The sequence below is a fragment of the Carcharhinus amblyrhynchos genome, unplaced genomic scaffold (genome assembly GCF_965287045.1).
Source record: "Carcharhinus amblyrhynchos unplaced genomic scaffold, sCarAmb.v2.hapA scaffold_39, whole genome shotgun sequence".
Lineage (NCBI taxonomy): Eukaryota > Metazoa > Chordata > Chondrichthyes > Carcharhiniformes > Carcharhinidae > Carcharhinus > Carcharhinus amblyrhynchos.
In genome coordinates, this window is record NW_027649780.1 from 8,302,018 (window position 1) to 8,315,640 (window position 13,623).

The 13,623-nt window shown below is 44.6% G+C and overlaps 1 protein-coding gene across 1 annotated transcript in view; it reads right to left on the reverse strand.

Moving 5' to 3' along the window:
• Positions 1-3,616: 3,616 nt before the first annotated feature.
• LOC145335568 (uncharacterized) overlaps positions 3,617-13,623 on the reverse strand; it is a 38,158-nt gene continuing 28,151 nt past the window's right edge. Inside the window, exons 4-5 of the mRNA XM_080181375.1 lie at positions 6,034-6,037; positions 3,617-4,403 (exon numbers count right to left, since the gene is read on the reverse strand). Coding sequence (XP_080037501.1) covers positions 3,648-4,403; positions 6,034-6,037 — 760 coding nt within the window. The 3' untranslated portion in view covers positions 3,617-3,647. The remainder of the gene's footprint in view (positions 4,404-6,033; positions 6,038-13,623) is intronic.

Sequence of the window (13,623 nt, forward strand, 5' to 3'; positions counted from 1 at the left end):
ACCAATCCAGCTAACCTGCACATCAATGGATATGAGAGGAAACCGGAGCATCTGGATGAAAACCCACACAGACAAGAGGGGACAGAATCACACAACACTGACGCTGTGAGACAGCAGTGCTAACAACTGTGCCACTCCTTTTCAAAGAACTGCAACAATTTTGTGGAATATCTAGGAGTACTTTATTAAAAAGTCAGTATGATACAAATGATTGCACCGTTGCTCTGCCTCATCAGTAAGAAATTGGAAGTGAAAGAGTGAAGTGGTTTGGTGGACAAGTTGTTCACGTTCTGTCACTGGGGAGAATTTCAAAATCATTGCCCCTCATAAAGAAGGCGGCTGCGCATGCGCTCCTAATAGAGGGCTTTTGCCCCTAATAAAGATGGCGGCCGTGCATGCTCCATATTGGTAGTGCCCGGATGAAGATTGCAGCAATTAACCCGGTTCTGGAGCTGGAAGAAAGCAGAGGCCCTGCTCTGCGCAAAGGGCCGGGACCATCTTCGGATAGCGGTAGATTTTTTTGCAGAGGTTTGCTGTTCATGATTACGAAGCCTCCCTAATCCCCCCCACCTGATCCATTCCTGCCTCCGCCCGCCATTCCCACCTTTTCTGATTGTGGATCCGAGAAATCTTCTCTCCATCGCCATTAATCTGCGCATGCTTCACTCAGCCCCACTCTTCATTCAGTCTGGTTGGAGGACCAGCCGCTGCCGCTCGGTCCTCCAGCCCCGCCCCTCATTCAGTCTGGTTGGAGGACCAGCCGCTGCCGCTCGGTCCTCCAGCCCCGCCCCTCATTCTGTCTGGTTGGAGGACCAGCCGCTGCCGCTCGGTCCTCCAGCCCCGCCCCTCATTCAGTCTGGTTGGAGGACCAGCCCGTGCCGCTCGGTCCTCCAGCCCCGCCCCTCATTCTGTCTGGTTGGAGGACCAGCCGCTGCCGCTCGGTCCTCCAGCCCCGCCCCTCATTCAGTCTGGTTGGAGGACCAGCCGCTGTCGTTCTCTCCTCCAGCTCCGCCCCCTCCTGCTATTTGACCGGAACGGTGTCAGGTGAGAGGTCAGTGTCGCCCGGGGCGGGGGGGGTTACTACTTATTACCACTATCCGCCACTTCAAACTCCAACAAAGAGAGCAGGGGAACACTGACCGAGTGGCAGTGTCACTGCATAAGTAATACAGAGAGTCAGCACAATGTTTGGGGACAGGGCTTGAAATCCATGAATAAAAACTCTAATTCAGAATTAGTCTCAATAATGGTGACAGGCTCCTCTGAGAAAATCAGTTCTGGACCCACGGTTAATGGCTGTGATTCTGTCTGATCAGTCAGGGTGATTCAGATTCATGTTATCAAAAGTAATGAATGAAATTATCTGTTTGACATATGCATGAACTGGAGGCTACATGTGACTCCAGAGCCACAGCAATGTGGTTCACTCTCAACAGCCCTCAGGCAATGAGAGATGGACAATAAATGCTGGCCAGCCAGCAACACCCATGCCCCATGAATGAATTTAAAAAAGTTACATCAGGGTCAGAGTCCTGACAAGTTTTTAAATCAGGTTTAATTGGACTCTATCACATCGGTGACAATGATTGTGTTTCGGATGAAATCCCTTCCAAAGCAGCTTTTCAAATGAGTCGTTCTGTCTGGTTTTTACCATCACTCTCTTCACTAGCTCCTGCTGCTGATCTACCTCCACCTGACAAATAGCAATTTATTGTGGACTCTGATCAGTAACATCCCCAATCATTCAGAGTTTGAATTGTTGAGGAGTGGCTTCCTTTCTGCTGTAGAAATGCTGTGTTTCAGAATATTTAGTAGTGACATCAGTAACGATTTGAAGGGCTGTGATCACAATAATATAAGCTTTCTGGGCTAACTGTTGTAGTTGCGGTGGATATTTCGTAAGGATACTACAACTGCTATAGAGAATCAAAGACACAGCTCTAAGTCTGATACAGACCTTGTTCAGAAAACTAAGACCTGATCATATAAGCCCCAGGGCAATCTAACAGTGATTTGTCTTTAACAGGTCCATTGGACATGACCTTTTCAAGTTTTAAAGTTTATTAGTGTCACAAGTAGGCTTACATTAACATTGCAATGACGTTTTTGTGAAAATCCCCCAGTCGCCACATTCCAGCTGTTTGGGTAACTGAGGGAGAATTTAGCATGACCAATGCATCTAACCAGAACACCCTTGGACTGTGGGAGGAAACCCATACTGACAAGTACATGGGATTCTTTCATACTGAAACATCCCAGCTAAGTGATAATTATTAAGATTCAGGACATGAATGCATAATTCCAGAATTCATCCTCTCTTAACACACCAGAATACTTCTTTAGCCCCTTGTTGATAAAGTCACTGCAGTGTATGGGGTCTCAGAAATATTCAATTAAACTCTACCAAGCAATTTGTGTGCTTAACTAGACAATGGACACTAATTCTCCTTTGTGTTCACTGTGGAGAAAGACATGACTTGGGGGGGGGGAGGTTCTTTCAGGTAAGACATGACTTGGGAACCTTGGAAAGCTAGTGCTGATATACTGGGGACAGTTCGCATCACAATAGAGGTGATGGACGTGTCAAAATGTACGAAGGAGGATTAATCTCCTGGCCCTGACCAGGTATATCCAAGAACACGATGTGAGCCTAGAGAAGTAATTGCAGGAGCCTGGCTGAGATACTTGCATCATTGTTCGCCACGGGTGAGATACCAGTTGACTGGAGAGTAGCAAATATTGTGGCCTTATTTAAGAAGGGCTGTGAAGAAAAACCTGGGAATTATAGACTGGTAAGCCTAACATCTGTAGTGGGTAAGTTACTAGAGGGGATTCTAAGGGATAAGATGTACAGACATTTGGAAAGAGGGTTTGATTATGAGTAGTCAGCACGGCTTTGTGCATGGGAGATCGTGCCTTACAAATGTTAGAGTTCTTTGATGAAGTGACAAGGAAGATCGATGATGGTAGGGCGGTAGACAGTCTATATAGACTTACAGACTATACAGATCGATGATGGTCAGGCGGTAGACAGACTTACAGACTATGTAGACTTTGTATCTCCCCCCACTCAACTTAAACCTATGCCCTCTAGTTTTAGACTGAGCAAGAGATGAGAAGTACACTCTGAGATAAACAGCAGAAAGATAACAGTAGATAATGAAGGAGAGACAGTGGATGAGCTAGAGATGGAGAGAGAACTAGAGAAAGAGAGAGCTATTGACATGGAGAAATTGGTTGTTCTGCAGGTTAGTGAGATTAGGATCAAAAGGAGATATGAGTTCAGAACTTGGACAAAAACAGACAGTTTACCCTAGTGGTCCAGTGATTGGGAAGAAGCAGCAGAGGCAGCTGATCAGATTGTCTCAATGTTTGTGTCAAAGAACCTCCTGAGCTCTTCTCAGTTGTTGGAGGTGAGGATGCAGGAGACAGAGGAGAGGCAGAGCCCTTCAAAAGAATCTGAATTGTGTTAGGGATATTTTTAAAAAACTGGCCACTGTTTGATTAACATGAATCTAATTTAATTGTATTTTTAATCCAGAATACTATTATGGCTGGATAGGAGTTTATGAACATCAGCAGTAACAGACCCCAATGAATATTGTTCAGGCCTGGATGCGATTAGCAGTAAAATACAATCTCTTTAGTTACTTGTGAATTTGTTGGTGCATCAGTAAGTTGGGAAACTTAGTGAATCTCTCTCCACACTTGGAGCAGATGAACAGCCTCTCCCCAGTGTGAACTCGCTGGTGTCTCTGAAGAGTGGATGACTGAGTGAATCTCTTCCCACACTTGGAGCAGGTGAATGGTCTCTCCCCAGAGTGAACTCGCTGGTGTCTCTGCAGAGTGGATGACTGAGTAAATCCCTCCCCACACTCTGAACAGGTGAATGGTTTCTCTCCACTGTGAGTGCGCTGGTGTACAGTGAGATGTGATAAACGTCTGAATCCTGTCCCACAGTGTGAGCACCTGAACGGCCTCTCCTCAGTGTGAAGACGTTGATGGTACATAAGTTCCTGGGAAGTTTTAAAAGATTTCCCACAGTCTGGGCATTTAAAAGATCTCACGTCAGTGTGAACTTGTTGGTGTGTCATCAGGTTGGCTGAAAAAGTGAATCCCTTTCCACACACTGAGCAGATGAACGGTCTCTCCCCGGTGTGAACTCGCTGGTGGGTCAGCAGGTTGGATGACTGAGTGAATCCTTTCCCACAATTGGAGCAGGTGAATGGTCTGTCCCCAGTGTGAGTGCGTCGGTGTGTCAGCAGGGTGGAAGATTTAGTAAATCCCTTCCCGCAGTCTGAGCAGGTGAATGGTTTCTCCCCGGTGTGACTGCGATGATGAATTTCCAACTGGGATGGGTAATCGAATCCCTTCCCACAGTCCCCACATTTCCACGGCTTCTCCTCAGTGTGGTGACATTTATGTTCTGACAGGGCAGATGATCGGTTGAAGTCTCGTCCATACACAGAAGATGTGTATAGTTTCTCTCCGTTGTATACAGTGCTTTTGCCTTCCATGATCAAAACCTGATGGTATTCAGGTTATTGACTCTCAGACTTTGATGTGATGTTTAGTTTCCTGTTCCACAACTGCAAGCCTTCCTTTCTGTTATTCTGCAAAATTGATTTAAAACAGAAAAAGGAAGTGAGAGAGAACCCCCAAAACACAGACAGGTTGTGAAATTGAGCTGACTGAATCTGGTAATTCCTGGGGCCAGCGCTAAGAAAAAGTGACCATGAAAACTGCTGGATTGTCATAAAAACCCAACTGATTCACGAATGTCCTACAGGAAAGGGAGCCTGCCTCCTGGTCTGGATAAGACTTTGACCTCTGAGGGAGGAGAAGGAGGGAGAGAGTGAGAGAGAGAAGAAGAAAGAAGTGGCGAGCAGGAGGTGAAGAAGGGGGATTTAAAACATAAACCACTCAGCCAGAACTTTGACAGAACCATTAAACACTGAACCTCCTCTTCTCAAAGGACCAGGCAGTGGGATTATGTGAACACTATCACCTGAAAATTCTCCAACACATACACTGCACTGACTCGTCTGAGAATCCACTTACATATTCGGAAGTACAAAGCCATTGCCTTCAGTCACTTCAACAAACTTCACCCCCTAGACATAGACTCCATCCCTCTCACTGTTAACAGTCTGAGGCTGAACCAGACTGTTCACAGCCAGGGAATCATTTGTGTGACTGAGACAAGCTTCCAACCACATATCAACATCAGCACCCAGAGCGTCTATTTCCACCTCACTGACATCATTGACTCCACCCCAGTCTCAGCTCATCTGTTGCTGAAACCATCACCTATTCCTTTGTTATCTCTGGATGTAACAATCCAAACACACTCCCAGCCGGCCTCCCACATTCAACCTCTCTGTAATCTTGAGCTCATGCAAAAATCTGCTCTCTATATGCTTACTCACATCAAGTCTTGTTCACCCATTACCCTTGTGCGCACTGACTTACAAAGATTTCTGATCAATAAGTAACTAATTTTTACATTCTTGCCCTTATTTTAAAATTCCTCCATGGCTCCTTCCTATCTGTGTAATCTCCTTCAGACTCACAAATCTCTGAGATAGAATCATAGGATCCCTACAGCGCAGAAGGAAGCTCGCACCAACAAAAATCTCACCCATCCCTATCCCTGTAACCCACATATTATCCTGCTAATCCCCCCTGGCACTAAGGGGCAATTTAGCATGGCCAACCCACCTAACACATTTATCTGTGGAGTTGGATCTCTGCACTCCTCTTTTCCTGACCTCCTGACCCTTCCTTATTTTAATTGTTTGACTTTTGGAGGCTGCACCTTCAGCTGCCAAGCCCACAAGCTGTGGAATTTCCTCCCGAAAGCTCTCCGCCTCACCTTCTCCTTTTAAGGTTCTCCTCAAAACCTCTTTAACCAAACCTTTGACCATCTGTCCTCATACCTCTTTATATGGCTATGTCAAATGTGGCATCTTAGAAATCTGAGAAACACCTTGAAATGTTCCATTACGTAAAAAAATGTGCTGTCCAATACACAATGCTATGACTGATTTGGAGATATTTCATTGTTCCTTCGCGTGAATAATCTGTATCTCCTTACCTAACAGTATCGTGGGAGCAGCTTCACCACACGGACTGCAGTGGTTCAAGAAGGTCAAACATCATCTTCTCCACAGGTAACTGGAGATGGGGACTATTTGCTGCTGGTCTTGTCAGTAATGCCTAAATTCCAAAATTAAACTTTAAACATATGTATGTGTGAAATAGAAAAATAGCATCTGCAGAAATACTTGTTCCTCTAACAATATCCTTTTCCCTTTACAGACAGTGTCTGTTTCACAACCTGATCTTCCCAGGATCGAGCTCCTTTGACAATTTCACATTGGAAATTGGGTCCGACTGAGTTCCACAGTCCTTTTGGTTAAACCCAACAGGTTCTCCTAAATCTCCATTCCAGCTCCAACTGATACAACAAAAAAAAGGGAACTGGACAAGACCCTGAAGAGAAAGAAAACACTGGGTTCCAAGGAACAGGCAGGGGAATGAGTCTAACTGCCTTGTTCTTGCAGAAAGCCACAAGGGTGCAACACTTTAAAGGACTCCACCTGTATTGGAATCATTCTGTGATCTATGACTCAATGAGAAAGGACCTGCATTAGATGCAAGGGTTCACCCTGATACAAATCAGTTCTTAAGTATTTCCTCTCTATTTCTAGACTCAAAAATGTCTGCAATAAAATGAAAGCCCAATCCTGATGCTGCTGGAAATCTGAGCTAATATTGGAAATATTCAGCAGGTCAGGTAATAGCTGGGGTGAGAAAGACAGAATCAATGATCCAGGGTGAACTATGTGGAATAAAAATGGTGCCAAATGTAATGTAACCTCTGAAATAGGAGAAGTGGACTAGAACACAGGAAAAACAATTCCTGAGTATTAAAGATACTGCGGGAAGCTTGGAACATCGTTACAAGTGGGAACCTTCTTTCAACATATTTGGCAGAACTAACAGTGAAATACTGAACACAACTGAAATACACCCATTATTAGAGAGAGAGGAAATTAGACAATGACAGAGAGGTGAAACCGGGCAATGAATACACATGGAGTCAGGTCCACAGTAAAGGAGTCAGACCAGCCCCAAAGACATGGAACCTGTCACAGATAACAAAGCTCAGCATTTAAAACTCTCAACTGTAGATATATGGTCAGAAACAGTCATCTATGAAACAATTTCACTGTTTAAAATTTAAACTCTTCTGTTGGGACCCTCAGCTGGAAGGATGTCAGAAACACTGGAGTCAGAGAAAAGTCTCCCATTTGAGGAAATACCTGGGGAGCGGGGGTGATGTCGCTGTGGAATTGTGGGTGTGTGATGAGATCACAAGGAGATACACAGGACATCTGGGTTGGTGTAAACCAGTGATCACCACACATTATGGAGGATGTGAGAGTCCTTAAGAGGATGCAGAGGAGATTTACTAAAATGATTCCAGAGATTGTCGTTACAATGTTAGGCTGGAGAAACTGACATTATTCTCATTGGAGCAAAGGAGATTGAGGGGAGTTTTGTCAGAGGTGTACAAATTTATGACAGGTATAGGTAACTTAGATAAAGTTTAACTATTCCCATTATCCAATTACAGGACACAGATAGAGGATTTTGAAAATGATCTACCAAGGGGATATGAGGAAGAAATTTTACACAGTCAGTGGTAATGACCTGGAATCCGATACTTCCACTCAAAGACTGATAACATCTGGATGCTGTAATCGAATGGTGCTATCAGATATTGATGTCTTTTCAACATATCCTCTACTAATATGCTGTAAAAGAAGTTTACAAATCCCAGCACTGACAGTGCAGAAATGCAATTCAGAAGAGACAAACATTTTTCTTGGTTTTAGTTTGCTGTATGCAAATTCTCCCCTTCTAACTCCTTGTAAAAGGAGTTTCCAAAATCCATCACCATCAGTCTGGGAAATTCACCATATTCTCTTCTGCTGACAGGGAGCACAGCCCAAGTGTCCTTCTGCACTTTGCCCAGTGAAAGTTGGTGGTCGATAACCTGGGTCTGTGACCAGGACACGCTTCACACCTCATGCCTTGTTCAATGCTAAGGTGGGACTGATAACAAACCTGCAGATCTTTTGACAAATGGGGAAGGAGATCCCATGAGACAGTGGGATCTGAAGAGCAGTCTTTAACATAAGAACTAGGAGCAGGAGTAGGCCATCTGTCCCCTCGAAGATGCTGTGCCACTCAGTAAGATCATAACTGATCTTTTCGTGGACTCAACTCCACTTACTTGCCTGCACACCATGAGCCTTACTTGCTTTACTGTTCAAAGATGTATCTATCCTTGGCTTAAAATCATTCACTGAGGTAGTCTCAACTGCTTCACTGGGCAGGGAATTAAGCAGATTGGCAACCTTTTGTGTGAAGAAGTTCCTCCTCAAGTCAATCCAAAATGTACTCCCCCTTATTTTCAGGCTATGCAACCACCTCCACCCCCCCCCCCCCCCCCCCAACCCCACCATTCTAGTTTCATTTGTCAGTGGAACAACTTCCCTGCTTATATGTGATCTATTCCCTTCATAATCTTATATGTTTCTATAAGATCTCCCTTCATTCTTCTGAATTCCAATGAGTATAGCCCCAGTCTACTCAGTCTGTCCTCATAAGCCTCTCAAATCAACCTAATGAATCCCCCCTGTACCCCCTCCAATACCAATATATCCTTTCTCAAGTAAGGAGACCAAAAATGTACACAGTACTCCAAGTGTGACCCCACCAGCATCTTATATAGCTGCAACATAACCTCACTGTTTTTAAACTCCATCCCTTGAACAATGAAGGACAAAATTCCATTTGCCTCCTTAATCACCTGCTGCATCTGCAAACCATCTCCTTGTGATTAATGCACAAGGACATCCAGGTTCCTCTGCATAGCAGCATGCTGCAATTCTTTACCATTTAAATAATGGTCCATTCTGCTGTTATTCTTATCAAAATGGATGACCTCACAAATACCAACTTTGTATTCCATCTGCCAGACCCTTGCTCATTCACTTAGACTATCTATATCCCTTTGCAGACATTCAGCATCCTCTGCACACTTTACTCTGCCACCCATCTTAGGGTCATCTGAGAATTTTGACATACTACACTTGGTCCCAAACTCCAAATCATCTATGTAAATCATAAACAATTACGGTCCCAACACTGATCCGTGAGGCACACCACTAATCACTGATCACTGATTGCCAACCAGAAAAACACCCATTTACCCCTACTCTTTGCTTTCTGTTAGTTAACCAATCCTCTATCCATGCTAATATATGGATGTAACACTGCGCACCTTTATCTTATGCTACAGCCTTTAGTGTGGCACCTTGTCAGATGCTTTCTGGAAATCCACATCCACAGATTCCCCATTGTCCACCGCGCACGAAATGTTCTCAAAGAATTCCACCAAATTAGTCAAACATGATCTGCCCTTCGTGAACCCATGCTGAGTCTTCCCAATGGGACAATTTATATCCAGATGTCTCGCTATTTCTTCCTTGATGACGCATTCAAGCATTTTCCCTACTACCGAGGTTAAGGCAACCGGCCTATATTTACCTGCCTCTTATCTACCTTTTTTAAACAGTGGTGTCACATTTGCTGTTTTCCAATTTGTAGGAACCATCCCAGAGTCCAGCAAATTTTGGTAAATTACCACTAGTGCATTTGCCATATCTTTTAGCCATTTGTTTCACTTTCTTTTCTTCTCTGTCACCGCTCTGCCTCATCAATGAGACATTGGGACTCAGAGGGTTGATGCAGTTTGATGGACAAGTTGTCTCCATTCTGAACAATGGGGAACAAGCTCCTCCCACTCAATGACATCATTGCCCCCTACAAAGATGGCAGCCCCGAATTAGCCCTGTTTGCACATTGGCCCCAACAAAGATGGCGGCCGTTAACTTGGCCCGATCATCCAGAGCTGGAGACCCACCCAGTGCATCTGGAAGGCCCTGGAAGCTCTTTTTCGGACATTGCGGTTACACATTTTTAGGAAACATCTCCGCCCGGTAGCTGGATCCATCGCTCCCTCCCATCCACTATTTTCTGCTAGCGATTGTGGATCTGAATAAAATTACCTCTCCAACGGCCATTAACCACACTGCGCATGCTTCACTCCCAGCCCGGTCCCGCCCCTCATTCACTCCCATTGGTTGGAGGACAAGCCGCTGTCGCTCGGTCCTCCAGTCCCGCCCACTCTCCCAATTGGTCCGGAGCTGCCGTCAATCAGCCGGGCATTGTGACGGTTTCAGATGGTGAGAGCAGTCACAGACTGAGGTTGACTTACTGATTATTGTAGGAAGTCTCACAACACCAGGTTAAAGTCCAACAGGTTTATTTGGGAGCACAAGCCACTAGCTTTCAGAGCGCTGCTCCTTCATCAGGTAAGTGGAAGTTTTGTTCATAAACAGGGCATATAAAGGCACTTACAAAATAATGCTTTTGCTACCGAATAAACTGGTTGGACTTTAACCTAGTGTTGTGAGACCTCTTACTGTGTTTACCCCAGTCCAATGCTGGCATCTCCGCATCATTGCTGATTATTGCAGCATTTTCTGTTTGGGAATTAATGGGCCAGGAACTGGCAAATGGAATTTAATGTTGGCAAGTGCGAAGTGGTCCACTTTGGTAGGAATAATGGTAGGAAGGATTATTACTTACGTGGCAAAAAACTGCAGCAGGCGACGGTGCAGAGGGACCTCGGGGACCTTGTGCATGAGTCGCAAAAACCCAGCCTGCAGGTGCAGCAGGTGGTCAGGAAGGCGAATGGGATGCTGGCCTTCATAGCGAGGGGGATTGAATATAAAAGTAGGGAGGTCGTGCTGCGGCTGTATAGGGCATTGGTGAGGCTGCAGCTGGAGTACTGTGTGCAGTTTTGGGCGCCGTACTTACGCAAGGATATTTTGGCCTTGGAGGGAGTGCAGAGGAGGTTTACTAGGCTGATGCCGGAGTTGAAGGGGTTGAGCTATGAGGAGAGGCTGAATAAACTAGGCTTGTACTCGTTAGAGTTTAGAAGGATGAGGGGAGATCTCTTTGAGACATATAAGATGATGAATGGGATGGATAGGATAGAAGTGGAGAGACTCTTCCTGCTCAGAAAGGATAGTAGGACTAGGGGGCACAGCCTCAAGATAAAGGGGGGCAGTTTAGAACGGAGTTGAGGAAGAACTTCTTCACTCAAAGGGTGGTGAATCTCTGGAATTCTCTGCCCGTTGAAGTGGTGGAGGCTACCTCGCTAAATATTTTTAAGAAGTGGGTTGATGGGTTTTTGATAAGAGAGGGGATTAAGGGTTATGGGGAGAGGGCGGGAATGTGGAACTGAGCCAAGACAGATCAGCCATGATCTTATTGAATGGCGGGGCAGGCTCGAAGGGCTAGATGGCCTACTCCTGCTCCTATTTCTTATGAATTAGAGCTAGAGATGGATGGTCAGTTCCCCTGTGTCCGGGGCTGGGGGATTCACACTCATTTCCCCACGACACTCATTATCACTGCAACTTTATAGGAGAAACTCTCCGCTTCAATCCCCACTGCAAACTTCGTGTTTAAAATTGTTACTGAGGAAGAATTAACAATGAGTTTCATGTTGAACAGGGTGACAGTTACTGTTGCCTTATTCTTTAAAAACTCCTTTACCTTTAAACAGGTAATGGTAAGTGAGAGAAAACTGATCCACAGTGACCCAAAAACTAGACTTGGGTTTGATTCCCGGCTTGAGTCATTGTGTGGGGTTTGTATGTTCTCCGCGTGTTTGCGTGGGTTTTCTTTGGATGCTCCGGTTTCCTCCCACAAAAGAGGTGCTGGTTAGGTTGATTGGGCATGCTAAATTGCCCCTCAGTGTCACAGGATGTGTAGATTATAGGAATTATTGGAGTAGATATGTGGGGTTATGCAGATAGTGCCTGAGTGGGATTGTTGTCGGTGTAGACTTAATGGGCCAAATGGCATCCTTCTGCACTGCAGGGATTCTATGATTCTAGACACTGCAAAAATTGCAAATCCAACTTCAAAACAGAGACAATCTCTTCCTAAACTCACAGCAGAAAAATAGCCTCTCCCCAGTGTGAGCTCACTGGTGCACAGTGAGTTGAGATGATCTCCTGAACCGAATCTCACATGAAAAGCAACTGAATGGTCTCTCATCAGTGTGAACATATTGTTCAAAGCATTTCCCACAGTCTGGGCATTTTTAAGGTCTCTCCCCAGTGTAAAAATGGGTGTTTGCAGGGTGGATCCTGTTAGCGTCCTGGACTAAAACCCCTAAATTACATTAGGAAGCCAGACCAGACCCCAACAACATTTCTATGTTGGCATAAATGTGAGGATAGAATGCTTTGTTCCAGGAGTAATTTCACTGATTTAGGGATTTTTTATAGTAAAACAAACTTTATTTAATATCACTGTTTAAATATAACTCTAACAAATGAAGCAGTTATTAACAGTTGAACAATATTTAAAAATGAAAGTAAACAACTTTAATTTCTAATCTTTCACTGTTTCAGTTCTTCTTAAGTGATGTAAATGACACTTTAAATACAGTTAGCAACCATATGCAGACTTAGTAGGGTGGCATGTCAGCATTGCTCACAATACCAGGGAGCCAGGATCAATTGTGGTCTTGGATAACTGTGTGGACTTTGCACGTTCTCCCTGTGTCTTCGTGTGTTTCCTTCATTGCTCCCATTTCCACCCACACTCTAAGTATGCGCAGGTTTGGTTGATTGGCCCAGTAAAGTTTTGCCTTGTGTCGGGGGATGAGAAAGGTAAATATGTGGGGTTATGGGGATAGAGTTTGGGTGGAATTGTTGTCAGTGCAGGCTCGATTGTCCAAATGGCCTCCTTCTGCTCTGTGGGAATTCTTCACTGAGTCTAGACAGTCTTGAAGCTTTTCGAGAGCAAACGAGCCTCAGACCAGTTTGTAGAAACCCTCTAACAGTTCCCTCCCAGAACTGCAAAAGCTTCTTTCTTGCTGCACAGACCCACATTATCCCATGACCCTGTAACAACACTAGTCAGAAATCCAAGGGGAACTTCTTATATAAACAAAAGCCCATTAGCTCTATCATAGAAACAAATTTCTAGCTAAAATGAGTCATTAACTTGCTTTCAGAACCCTTGAGCCTACAAAATAAAGCTGAATTTTTAAACATTCCCCTGAAACATAAAAACAATGTATATATACATACATATCCATTGCAATATTCTCATCACACTTTCCATACTTGAAGCTTATAAATGGCCTCTCCCCAATGTAAACCTGCTGCTGTGCAAAAAGCTGGGATGACATTGAAGCTGTTCCCACACACAGAGCAGGTGAGTGTGTCAGTCAGTTTCCAGCTCTGATGTGTAACTGAATATCTCCTCACATTTCCATGGTTTCTCACTTTGGTTGTGGATAGTGGTTTGCTTCCATCTGCAAAATTCTCTGCTTTCAGGTTATGATAAATTGTGTTGATCCATCTAATCCTGATAGTCGTAGAGTTTTACAGCATGGAAACAGGCTGTTCGACCCAATTTGTCCATGCCACCCCTTTTTTTATTTGCCAAACTAGTCCC